The following is a 13,657-nucleotide window of genomic DNA, read 5'->3' on the forward strand; positions in this document are numbered from 1 at the left end:
CGCTGTAGAAATTTTAGGTCTACGTTATGTAGTTTGACTATTGTCAATTAAATCGAATGCTTTGTATTGCATGCGCTCCACGTTTTTCATTTTCAATTTCATAGATTGTTTATAATGACTTTTGCTAAAATTTCAAAATCAAAAGTTATCAAAACAAATTCTATGGGACTGAGAAGTATTATTTTCTATTTTTTAGTCCATTTATAAAAGCGTTGTATATTAAAAAGTTTTTTTTATATTATTTATTCCACTGTAGGTCATAAGCTATATGCTTGCGAAATTTCATGCAAATTCGTTCAGACGTTTCCGCGTATTAATTTAATTAAACTTTGTTAGCAGGTGGCAGCTCCTAAAAAAGTAGCCTATTTTCCAACCTAGCTCATAAGCTATCTATGTGAAAACTTCCATGCAAATCAGTTCACCCATGTTCGCGTATTAATTTAAATTAAACATTTCTAACAGGTGGTAACTCTTAGAAAAAGTATCCTATTTTCCAACCTAGGTCATAAGCTATCTGTGTGCAAATTTTCATGCAAATCCGTTCAGTCGTTCCCGCATATTAAATAAATTGAACTTTTTTAGCAGGTGGCAATCTGGCCCATAAGCTATCTGCGTACAAAATTTCATGCAAATCCGTTCAGTCGTTTCCGCGTGATGATTTCCCAAACATCCAAACGTACAAACATTCACATTTATAATATTAGTAAGATAAGATTAGTAAGATTACCTTCGCCTTCAACAATACTCATGGGTTGATTGTCTTTGCAAATCATATGCAGAATACAATTATTAATTTGTCTTGCTTTGCTTCCAGATGTACCGTACGATTCCACATTCTGAAAGCTGGTAACAATTGAACCTTGTCTTTTGACAGGTATTTTACAAATATTGTAATGCTGTCCAAACAGCACTTTTCTTTTTTGGCACCATTTTCATTTGAAACAATCACAAAATGTCTATTATTTCTATTCTTTGCCACCACTTTCAAAATGGTTGACTGAACACAATACCAACGGGGTTACCATTTTACTGCAAGTATATTACATCATTTCCCATCTACTACAATTCTTTCTCAAATCTATAGCTGTGAATTTGTATCTAAATTTTTGGGAAATTGTGAGTTAATTGTTAAATCCATGCATCGGACAAAGAAATCGATGCATTGGAAATGTCGAATACCATTCGATGCATCGAAATTGAGCGATGTATCACACTAAAAAAAAAAATATCGATGTTCGGTGCATCGATGCATATCGGCCATCCCTAGTTATACATAGGTACATATATATTTACATATGTGCATTTCCTTCATATATGAAGTGCTCGTTACAAGTTTTTTAATTATGTATCTTTGACCCAGAAACTTTATTAGAAATGCGAAAAAAAATTAAAAATCATAACTAATCTCGAAAGCCATAATTTCTAAAGTATTATAAATTATTTAAGAAAGATTAAGTTCGATGTGTTTATTTAATTTCATGTATAGTAAATAAATTTTGCTAGTGTGCATACATACATACGTACGTACATGTGTATAAGTGTAGTTTTAATTTATCACATTAAAAAATCGATTGATATCATAAAGGTAGGGCGTTATAAATTTGTATACAATTTTAGTAAATAGAATAGCTTTTTTTTTATATACTATGTATAAAGCAGTATCTAGCCAAAAGTGCGATAAGATCCCAGACACGCACTGTTCGTATTTCTTAATTTCGTTCCGAGATCAGATCCAGATATAAATTTTTAGAAATTTTCATTTATTTAGCTTTAGATAAACTTTTTATCAAAAGAATTTAGTCGACTTTGAATATCAATTCAATTAATGAATTACATATTCACTCTTTATATTATGTTCACAAAAATTCAAAAATTTTTATCAAAATGTTAGGCTTTTTATTCAGAATTACTACAAAATTTGCGAGTATGCAGCTTTGCAGCCTATTCAATTTTGAGAATTTTTTTCGTGACGGATTTTTGCACATTTTTCCATATCGACACCTCCAAAACATTCCACGCTAAGTCATTAGAGATTAAGGCAGACTTAGCATAGTAGTTTCGAAGCGTCGGGTTATATAAAAAAAAACAAAACGCAAAAGCAGTCTAAAAAAAAAATCCCAAAACTGAACGCGATTTTTTAGCAGGTTGAAATTTGCACTTCATTAGAATAAAATTAAATGGGCTATAAAACTGCATGCATACTCGAAAATTTTCTAGAAATTCTGAATGAAAAGTTGAGAATTTTTTTAACTTTTGTGAACTTTATATAGAGTGTGAAACTTTGATTTATATGGTTTATTTTATAGAATGAACTATATTTTTATGAATAATTATTGCGAATAATTTTTCATGAAAACAATTGTGAATATTATATTGGAACAGGTGTACACTTTCATTTGTCGCCTAGTGTATATGTATCTCTTTTGTTACAAAAATTTCTCAGAAAGCGTTGTTGAGCGCTTCCTTTGTTTGCCGTTGTGTGATTCAACCTGAATACTTTTCGTATGTGCAAACATAAAAATTAATAATAATAAATTTTGCGAGCGTTTAAAGAACACTCGTGCTAATGTGACCGATAGACAGAGGATTGAATGCTTTAAAGTATTTTAGTTCACATATGCTACGTACATAACAGTATGATATTACAATGAGGTAAGAAAGCGAGTGTGACAAGTTGGGTGATCTTCGATTGTAATTTGAGTAGTCCACTTGCAAGCAGCGTTATGTGATTTTATAAAAGTAAGCCATGAATTAAAAAAAAAAACTCTACAACAAGTAACATCCAAACTGTATCTTTTTTTTTACCTGAAAATTTGGATAAATGAGAGCCTAATAACATTAAAAAATAAAATTGCAGTATGGTAGTTTTTGCAAATTGTATATTAAAAAATTTAATATAGTATGTCATGAAACAGTAACTCTTACATAGCGATCTTTTTTAGCTTTTCGCGTTCTCTCCTCCATGAAGATTGGTCTGCTTCTTTTTTACGACCTCTTCCACTAAGCACCGAAACTACCACGTTTTCTTGCAGTTTTCTAAGTTCATACGAAGATGGAAACTTTTGAAAGTGCATAAATAAGTACATACATATTATAGCGACTTTCGCAACAGTAGTTAACATTTGATGCTATTTTTTTTTTCAGAATATAGAAAGATTTTGCACTTTGTTGTTAGTGGACATGGAACTACTTTGATTACTGGTACGTTACCCAACAAAAATTAAAATTCTAAAAAATTTTACATAGCGCACTTTGCAAGTGGACTACTCATTTTTGTTTACTAAATATTTGCTTAGGTTGATACTAAAAAAAATTACCATGCCAAAACTGAGTAGCTCTATAGCTATACACACACTCTAAAAAAAATGTTTAGATTTCCTAGCTAAAAGGTAGGTTACTGATTTCCTACCTTATTATTCTCGAAATTACATGCTCGATTATTCAAAGAATAGTTTGTTTAAACTTCGGACTTTTCGGAGTGTAGTATAGCTGCTGTGGTGTGCATAAATTTACTGCGAAAGTGTGTACAAGCCACAAAATACACATCTGCTGTTTGATTTCACCCGTTGACTTGTGTAAAGCCGCTTACAGAAAGGATTTTACACACAAAAATATGTAAACGAGAAAATACATATTCATCGTGTAAATTTACCAAAAAAATTAAAAATAAACAAAAGTATACTCGAATTATAGTCACATTTTTAAACGGATTTTTTGGAGTGTATGTATATATAAAATGCAACAACATTTAGTTGAGGGTGTTTAAATGCGCGACTTTGATGGTTGTAACTGGGCTACTATCTTTAAATTCGCTCGATACATTATCTACCAATTCCACCTTAGATTCAAAAGCTTCATCATCTACATTCTTATTCCAACCAAAGAAACGACGAATCGCATAAATGACAAGCATCATGATCAGTGACAGTAGCGCCGCCGTAATGGGCACAATAAGGGACATGTCGGCTCTGACTTCGTCGAAAGTACGTTGCAGCAGCACTATCGGCACCGTCATATTCAAGACACTGGTTTCAATGGAGATTGTCAGTGCATCCGTTGCCGAACAGCGGAGTAGTTTTGATATACCGAACGCCAGCGTGTAACCAATGATAGGCAGAAAGACAGTAGCTAAGAAAATCTGTGTGAAGTAGCAAAACAACAAGCAAGTTAACCAAATAACTCATAAACAAACTGTGATAGTTGGTATCATGGACTACTCACCCAAATAGTCAGCAATTTGAAGGCAAACGCATTTATGCCAATCGTCATGCCGATAAGCGCCAAACTGAGACATGCACAGAACGGTTTTAAGAAACGAAAAATCAGATTTGTGGTTTTCGGTAATAAAAATCGTAGTAGCATTCCCAAACCGATCGCGCAGATAAGCGCCACAGCGCCGATAGCAAGATCCGCAAATGGCACAGCCAATTCTGTATGTCTGAACATGGTGTGCGTCAGTATAACAATCCACAAGGGAAACATAGCTAGCGACATGAGGCTATTTATGGTCGTCGTGGCAATGGATAGATTCACATTACCTTTCAGAAAAAGGCAGCATATATTGGCTAAGCCACCGCTGGGCGAGAGTGCTGTGAAGAAGAGTGCCAACTGCAGTTCCTTCTGTTTTGGTAGAAACAAGTAGCCGAGTGCTAATGCGAGTGCAGGCATTAAAATGTAACTGGTACAAAATCCGATTGAGACGGTCACTGGCCGCAAAACTATCGCTTTCAAGCGTTCTAAATTCAATACGCCTCCTAAGTTGAGGAACATCAATAGCAATAGCACAGAGGCCGTATAGCTGAATATTTTCTCATCCAACCGTTCCTTGCGCGCAACAGTAAGCGTCACATCGCGTGGTGAACGTTCTACAGCGTCGCCATTGCTCGGATGTAGTGTCACATATAGATGTGTGAAGCCAAAGTGGCGTGTCAACACTGGCACTTCACCCTGCCATGAAGCTGGATTACCCGCGAATTCTGCGCGTTCTATACGTTTTTCCACATGTACCCATTTGGGATTATCCGAATTCACTTCAAAATGAAAATCGTTTCCCGTACTCAAATCCACATCGAAAATTGTTACATTTACATACTGCGTCAGTTGCGAAATGGTTAAGAGCAGTTCGGTGGCACCTTCTTCGAAGCTAAACTGCCATGCGCCAGCATTCTGGCCATATTGTCCTTGAACTTCGTTAAAACACTTTGTCACGCAAAGAAGAGCAATAAATATCTTCGCTGACCACTTAACTACACCGACTTGTTTCATGTTCTTTTTACTTACAAATGAATTGAACTGCCGCTGCAAACGTATACGATATGTACACCGTTCATCTTATCATACCACGAAATATCGGAGACCATACATTTAGACATGTCTATAACAACAACGGGAGTATAAATGGGTTGATTGCACCCCGCGATAGCAAGAACCAGCCGTCAACAAATCAACCACAAAGTAGCGGATTATTTAATACCCAGGAGAAAAAAAATCAAGTACTAAATATGGAAGTTTTTGTTTATTTCCTGTTCAAATTAGGCAAATGTGAGAGAGAATGGAGAAGATTTTTTAAGAACATCTTCTTCTTCTTTGTTGGCGCTGTAAGCGCCTCAGCGGTTTTGGCGAGTTCAAAACAGCACACCAGTCGTTTCTCTTCTGTGCCAACTGACGGCAATTGGAAATGCCAAGTAAAGCCATTCCTTCTCCACCTGGTCTTTCCAGAGACCAGAGAAGGCCTTCCTCTTCCTCTGTTAGCAGATACTTTCAGAGCTGTAGCGTTTCTGTCCATTTAAACGACATGACCTGGCCAGCGGAGCCGCTATGTCTACACTGAACCAAAAATCCATCTCTGGATCAAAGAAAAACTTTCCTTACTTTAAGGTCGAAAATTCTTCCGAATGAGTAAAAAATTCTCCCGAATGAGAAATTTTTCTTTGTAATGTGTAAAAACGTACATACACGAAAATATGGCACCGTGGATGTAATCTATCATTTTGAAGAAATGTTGGGCATGAAAAGAGGATAAAACTTCTTTAGTGCTATTTCGTTCCCATTTTTCTTTATTCTGATTGCTGTTTTCCTTCAATTAAGCGAAAGTTTTTTTTGAGTGTATATCGTTATATTTAAAGCTCATACAGCCTATCTTTAAATCGAATCTTTCTATCTAAAACTCCAAGAGCCGCCTAATCAGATGTTTTCATTGTCCATGCCTCCGCACTATATACCAGCACAGGCATGATGAGTGACTTATAGAGTGGGATTTTTGTACGACGAGAGGGGACTTTACTTCTCAATTGCCTACTCAGTTCAAAAGTAGCACTTGTTGGCGAGAGTGATTCTCACTTGGATCTCAAGGCTGACATTTAGTCTGTTCGACAAGCTGATAACTATTGCAAATTATCAGGTTCTGGCGTTCGCGTACACAAAAAGCTTGCAAAGTAGGGGAGATTGAGAGCGCAAGGTGACAGTTGACTTGGAGGAGAAGTTGACAAATTTTTACCAGTAGCAATTAGCCCGTAAGAAAAACAGTTGATCAAAGTCATCTGTTTTCAATTTATAAAAATTTATTTTGATGATTTTTATACCCGAGCGCACCTGTGCACAAGGGTATATTAATTTGTAACAGCCAAAACGAATCGAGATAGATATAGACAAATGTATACATAAATGCTCAGAATGAATAGAGAAGTCGATTAAGCCATGTCTGTCTGTCCGTCTGTCCGTCCGTCCGTGTACACGATAACTCGAGCAAAAATTGAGATATCTCAACGAAATTTGGTATGTAGGTTTCCGTTAATCCAAGGTAGGTTGGTATTGAAAATGGGCGAAATCGGACAGTAACCACGCCAACTTCCCATATAACGATAATTTCCAGAAATACGAAAACTGCGATATTTTAGTAACAACAGACAAAAAATAAGAATATTATAAATTTTTGGAAAATGGGCGTAGCCACGCCCACTTATGGTTACATTTGCATATCTTGGTAACCGCTGCACCAATTTCTTCCAAACTTGGCACCGTTTTCGGCCTTGGTACAACATACTAAATGGCCGAAAATTTAAAAAATCGGACAATAACCACGCCCACATCCCATATAACGGTAATTTAGAGAAAAATCTTCGATAAATCAGTAAATATTAAAGCTAATTTATTCAAAATTGATGCTTGCAACAATTCTTTACCAGGAAATACGTTTATTGTAAAATTTTGGAAAATGGGAGTGGCACCGCCCTTTTATGATCACATGTATATCGTAACCGTTATACCAATTTGTACCAAACTCGGTATGGTTATTGTGCTTGCCACATAAAAGCAAACCGTTGAAAATTATTGAAATCGGACTAAAATTACGGCCGCTTTTCATATAACGGTAAATTTCAGAAATGCTTGAAACTGGAATATTTCGAAATTTAAGAACGCTAATTTACTCAAAATTGATACACCCCGGCTTACCATCTAGCGGTAGCTTTCGGAAAAGTGATAAAAACATATATTTAATACTTGCGCCGGGTATTTAATGTTCGGCTCCGCCCGAACTTAGACTTTCTTACTTGTTATGTTTAAAATGCCACATTAGAACTGCAACTGCTTCGAAATAAAGCAAATACTCATTTTTACTTACGTTTGCTTAGCAGATAACTCAGGACTAATATTAAATTTATATTTTTTTCATGTTTTGAGTTTCCTGCTTTTGTATGTAAACAAAATTTCGATCAGCTGTACTTAAAACTTGCAAGTTTTTGCAAATTTTTCGTTCGCGTACTTTTTGGATGTTTTCCAATTTGAGAGATAATCGTTCGTTACTCTCCTGCAAGTTGCTGCTGTCTATTTTTCACTGGAGATCTATTCGAACAGATTCGTTATAATCGTTGTTAATGCTGGTTCCCAAATAAACGAAGTCATCTTCTTTTTTTTTACACATGTAACTGTGGACGCCAATACGCTTATGCTCTGACTACTGGTGCGATGACAGGAGATATTTCGTTTTGTCCACCTGGCCCATTCGCTTTGCTTCTCTATCTAATACCGAGAAGGTAAAATATACCTTACCGATAATGTCGAACTTATGGTTTTACAATTTCCACGCAAGATATTATTTTTATCAAATTTCTATTACCATTAATTGTAATCTAATCGACCATCGAATGTACGGTCGGTGGTCATAAAAATCTGAGTATTTCGTTGTCAAACAAATGATTACAACCGCTTCTTTAAGTAGGTAATAGTTCAGGTGCACATTTAAGGTTTTATCGGTCTTAGTAAAATTGATGACGCATAATTCAAAATGCAATTTGTTTTTGGATAACTTTCATACTTTCCCTGTAAATGCAGGTTGAAGTTGAAAATTTGGGTTCTTGTGGCATTTGCACATGTAGGTGAGCCATTCTTTTTTAAGTCGGAGGGATTTTGTAAAAAAAATTGTCATGTCTCCGATTCGCTTCAATTTTTTTTGTATACATGAAATAAGCTAACACGTGTTCGAGGAATTGTTTTCTTCTTTTGTTTCTTCGGAGATATGATCTGTCAAAGTTTGCATTTTTTCGTGATTTTGACTAATCAAGTACTTCTTCAAATCGTTATATCTCGCGTTCCGCTGATCGTAGAGACTTCATCTTAACGTCATTTTAAGGCGAAGAAACGGGCTTAACATTTCAATTTATAAGGTGGTCAAGATTGTCCTAAAGCTAACTTGGCTTTTAACAGTTGAATTTTTTGAAATTGATTTGAATATGGAAGACCAGTAAATTAGGGATTTAAAGTTATACCATCGTAATCCTTGTTTAATTCTATATAAAACAAAGGTGGTTCAAAAAATTGGCGTTTTTCAAGAACTTTTTTTTTAAATATTTTTTTTATGACGAGATGGTTTATTTTGCGAGAATCAACAATTTTTTGTAATTTGTATTCGAAAACTTGTGTTTAAATATATGTTAAACATCGGGTAGGTCTTCCCTATGCAAATTAACTTCAAAAAGTTAAAATGTTAATAGCTAAGTTAGCTTTAGGACAATCTTGAGCATCTTTTATAGAGAAATATTAAGTCCGTTTCTTTAGCTTTAAAACGACGTTAGGATGAAGTCTCTACGATGGGCCGAACCTGAGATATAACGATTTGAAGGAGTACATGATTAGTCAGAATCACGAAAAAATGCAAGCTTCGGCCATATCATATCTCCAAAGAAAAAAGCGAAAAAAAATCCTCGGACGCGTGTTAGCTTATTTCATGTATAGAACCTATAAAAAAAATTGAAGCCAATCGAAAGTGTGGCACCAAATTTGGTGTCCGAAAGAGCTGTAAAACTATCGATGGTACTATCGAATGGTTCTATTTTTTTGTTGCACTATCGAATGCTCCTGGGCCACTATCGATACTCTTTCTTTGAGGAAATAAAAAATTAACCAATTTCTATAACATTGGTAAATTGAGTGGAGTTTGTTACTCTTTGTCAAGAAAATATGCCAATTCAGTTTTTATTACGTTTTTTTTACATATTGCGTACAAAGTGCATTACAATCGTATATTAAATATTTCTTAAAGTAACATTTATAATATTTACCTATAAGGATAAATTGAATATACATACATATCTGTGTTCGTATGGAACAATACCTTATGTCGAAAGGCTTTAGTATAATGCGGCGTTCGCAGCACACGATTGCGAATGGCTCACTGACGCCGAGCCGTTGAAGAACTTTTGGCAAATAAACGTGCATAAATAGTTCCGATGCTAGCAAGTCAATACTTTTATTAAGTCGCATCAAAAAATTGCTTGTCATTTAAAGAACCGACATAAGCTGCTATTTCACACGAACACAGATATTAATAAAGAAAAAAAGAACACACTTTCAGGTACACACATGTACTTACAAGTTTTCAAAACTAATGCTGGATTTCCACTAGGCATTAAATGGCCAAAATGGCAAGTGACAAAGACGGGCATTAACAAACATACCTGTCATTACATTAAAAAATAATCATTAAGTTCATTTCCAGTCCATATTTTTTTTAATGGCATACATTTTATGTTATTTCAATGCCTAGTGGAAATTCGGCATAAATACATGAATTGAAAGGAACATTTAAATTGATATTAAATTGAAATTAGCAAGAAACCGCAGAATTTTGAAGCGTGCTTTGACAGATGATTAGCGATGCCCTATTTGATGATCAGTGGCTTATTCAAACTTTTAGCAGGTGTTGCCAAAATTCATCAATTAAATAGAAAAAATTAAAAACTATTGCATGAAGTTAAACCAACCAAAGCACTTGTGAAATGGACCATTTGAAAAAGCATTGGACCAATGGACCAAATGAAAGTAAATGGACCAAATTTGGTCATTGTATGTACTATTTAGTATGCATGTTTTTATTTTTGAAAATGGGAATTTGGCAACATTTTTTTGCTTACGCATCACTATCTTTTACCTATTACCGGATTACGGTTCAAGTATTGAATTCAAGAAAAGGGAAGAGTACATATGAGTCTGTACCGTCAAGTGGTTTCAAGTTTCTTGCTTTGCTTTAGACATTTTCGTTGTTTCCCTTTTAAAGAACCAAAAACTTGAACTCAACAAAATTGAAACGTGTAAATAGAAACACACAAAAGAGAATGAACCAGAATTGCTTTAAAGTACTTGAATCATGTAAATCGGTAAAATCTTTTTGAATGGATAAATAATCATGTAGAAGTCGGGGTACAGTTCGGCTATTTGTGCGATGATTTGGGTTCTTGTAGCACCCGCTTGAAATATGGACTTTTCCGTAATTTTCGCAGTGAATTCAAAAATACTGTGGCATAGCCGGAGTTCAACTGATGAAAGGTTTTTTATAATATATACACTTTCTTTACGTTTAAAAGCGATTTGTTTTTCTACAATTGGGAGTTTTAGGTTTTTATAGTATCGGTTTAAAATATTTAAAAAATCTAAGAGAAATACAAAGTTACTGAAAATCGCTATATAATAATTAGCTAATTCTTCAGGAACTAATCGAAACTAAAAAGTTTATACAAATAGCTTCGTCAATGTATTTTAAAATTATCCGATACTATCGATAGTACCGATAGTTTCAATGCAAACTATCGAAAACATCGAATGGGATGGCTATCAATAGTTTTACAGCTCTAGTGTCCGATATGAAAAAGAATGTATATACATATAGTCCGCTTTATTTGCAAAAGTGAGGTGTCAAATGACAGGGCTTGGCCTGTAGATGTGCAACAAAATTTTAATTTTTTGAAACGGCTTGCCACCTATTACAAATTTTATTAAAATTATTATATCTAAACGACACGTGGAAGGGTTGCCACATGTTTAAAAAATCAAATTCACTTTAATTAAGGGAATAAAGTAACTGAAGTATGTACATATATCAATATGGGTATCAGACAAAAAAAATTTAGCATATTTTGCAAGAAATAAGTGAAGAGTAAAAACATTCTTGAGTTAATTTAGGAGTCCAGTAATTTAAAAGGAATGTAATTAGAACAAATCACTGATTGACAATGTATGTATTTGTAATAAAATAACAAATACGATGTTTTGGTTTGACACAGTTGTTATTTTAGTTTAACTGAATTTGACCTTACGAACAGGTGGCAACCCTCTTCTTAATATTTGCAAGCTAAAACCTTCTTAAACCTCTTTCGTCTGACTCCTATATGGTGATACCTATCTATTTCAATCAGGGACGTGAACCGGATGAAAAATTTGGTCGGTTCGGATCAGTGGTTCGAACCGTTTTTGCTCTTTTAGATTGGTTCATCAAAGCGGTTTTTTTGGTCTTTGAACCGGGGTTTCCATTCGGTTTAACGGTTCGAAAAACAAAAAAATAACGCGCAAGGTTAAGGGAAAATTTCGGTTCGGTTAATGGTTCATTTAATTAATAGAAAAAAGCGGTTTTCCGGTTCAAAACCGGTTCGGTTCAAAACCGGTTCACGTCCCTGATTTCGATTACCTAATTCCTTTAATACAAATTGAATTTGATTTTTTAAACAGATGAAAATCCTCTACACGTAGTTAAGAAGTAAACCTTTTTCATACACATTTCGATTGATACCCATCTCTTAATAATTCATTTAACTTATAAAAAAATTTCAATTCAATTTTTTGCAACTCTTAAAAAAACTAAACCTCTAATAAATAAAATAATAAAAAAAAAACCTTAAACCAACATTTGATTTCAATGAATCTAATTTTGATATTTATTTCCGCGAAGAACTTATGGTCGAAGAGGTTATGCTGTCATTAAAATTCTTAGTATAAAACAGTATACCAAACACGTTCACATTGCAGACAACGAATTTTTTCGATGTTTGCCCTTAGGCGACACCGTGCGGCGGCTCAGTTAAATATTTACCGATTGCAAAATACTAGTCTCCTTATTTTCGATGTTCTTCAATTCTGGTGAGAATCTGAAAAACTACACACAAACACAGACGCTAGCTCACAAGTTGACGGCACGAAATACGTAAAAAAAGCTTTGGCATAGAAAGACTCTGAAAATAGTTGACGGCGAAGAAAGACTCGTAAGCTTATTTTTCGCGTCTTTTTCCGTAAATTTCTTTCCACCCGTCTTTATTCGTGTCTAGTGACGATATGCATGTGCGTATTTACATTAGGATGGTTTAACTTTTTTTCAGCACCTCAACATTTTGATCAGTTTTGACTATTGCTCTTTTGTGTTTTTTTCTTTTGTACACCTTCCAAAAATGCGCCTAATTAGGGATGACTGCGGGACCAATCGCAAAGGAACATGCGACTAATACCAGTTTTGATCCCTTTATATAGAATGAACTGTTCGGTTTTGTTCGAGCATGTCCTATGAATACACTAATTGTTCCCATTTGTACCCAAACGGGTGTAAAAAGCGAATAGTAACTTTTAAAAAATAAAAATTTGCGCCAGCTGCGATTCGAACCAGGGTCCTCGGGTTTGTTAAGCGAATACTCTCTCTAGTTATGTGCCAACGCCGCACATGAAATTTTATTGACTAAGTGCTTTCTCGAGTGGAGAGGGAGTGAATGCGAAAACTTCTGTGTTAAGGTACAACTGGTTTGTTGCCATAAAATAGGCTATTGAGTCTTTTGACAGTTTCAAATCGCCCGGTTCGTATGGCATCCTACCTATTGTACATAAAGAAGGTGTTGAGCTTTCGTTGGCGACCTTGAAAAAGATTTTCAGAGCATCGCTGGCACAAGCCTACATACCACAACCTTGGAGGCTTCTTGATGTCACCTTTATACCTAACATTGGTAAGGATGGCTATACTATCACCAGAAGCTACAGGCCTATTAGCATGACATCCTTCGTGCTAAAACGCCTGGAAAGATTGGTAGAGTTGGGCATTCGTAGGGAGGTGCTCTCATCACATCCTCTATCTTTGCATCAACATGCCTATAAGGCGGAGAATCCTGTGAGACGGCTTTACAAAATCTGGTTGAAGATGTATTCTGTACTGGTAAACTGCATTCGATCAATGCTCGTGCAGCGAGTCATCAAGATTCGGGCGGAAGGAGTTCAATATGTCATGTACGGAGCTAATAAGAACTGCCCTCAGGGTGGTGTGCTTTACCCTTTGCTATGGTGCTGGTAATTGATTTTCTTCTTATCACTCTTAATGACTCTGATCTCTATGCTCAAGCCTATGCGGACGATT

The 13,657-nt window shown here is 35.2% G+C and overlaps 2 protein-coding genes across 3 annotated transcripts in view; one reads left to right on the top strand and one right to left on the bottom strand.

Annotated features, from left to right (window-relative positions):
- Positions 1–13,657, top strand: part of LOC118733955 (NIF3-like protein 1) — an 83,321-nt gene that overhangs the window by 50,210 nt on the left and 19,454 nt on the right. The window lies entirely within an intron of this gene.
- Positions 3,725–5,352, bottom strand: LOC118733951 (solute carrier family 10 member 6). The gene is made up of 2 exons (XM_036463600.1): positions 4,222–5,352; positions 3,725–4,138 (listed from the first exon to the last, which is right to left on the bottom strand). Exons 1-2 carry the CDS (start codon positions 5,263–5,265, stop codon positions 3,749–3,751), a joined length of 1,434 nt encoding a protein of 477 aa, XP_036319493.1. The 5' UTR covers positions 5,266–5,352; the 3' UTR covers positions 3,725–3,748.

Source organism: Rhagoletis pomonella, unplaced genomic scaffold, assembly GCF_013731165.1.
Source record: "Rhagoletis pomonella isolate Grant_MI unplaced genomic scaffold, Rhpom_1.0 Rhpom_scaffold_00002, whole genome shotgun sequence".
Classification (NCBI taxonomy): Eukaryota; Metazoa; Arthropoda; class Insecta; order Diptera; family Tephritidae; genus Rhagoletis; species Rhagoletis pomonella.

Coding starts and splice junctions, on each gene's coding strand:
- LOC118733951 (XM_036463600.1), bottom strand. CDS start 5,265: ATGAAACAAGTCGGTGTAGTTAAGTGGTCAGCGAAGATATTTATTGCT. Junction 4,139..4,221: donor TCAAATTGCTGACTATTTGG/GTGAGTAGTCCA, acceptor TACTTCACACAG/ATTTTCTTAGCTACTGTCTT.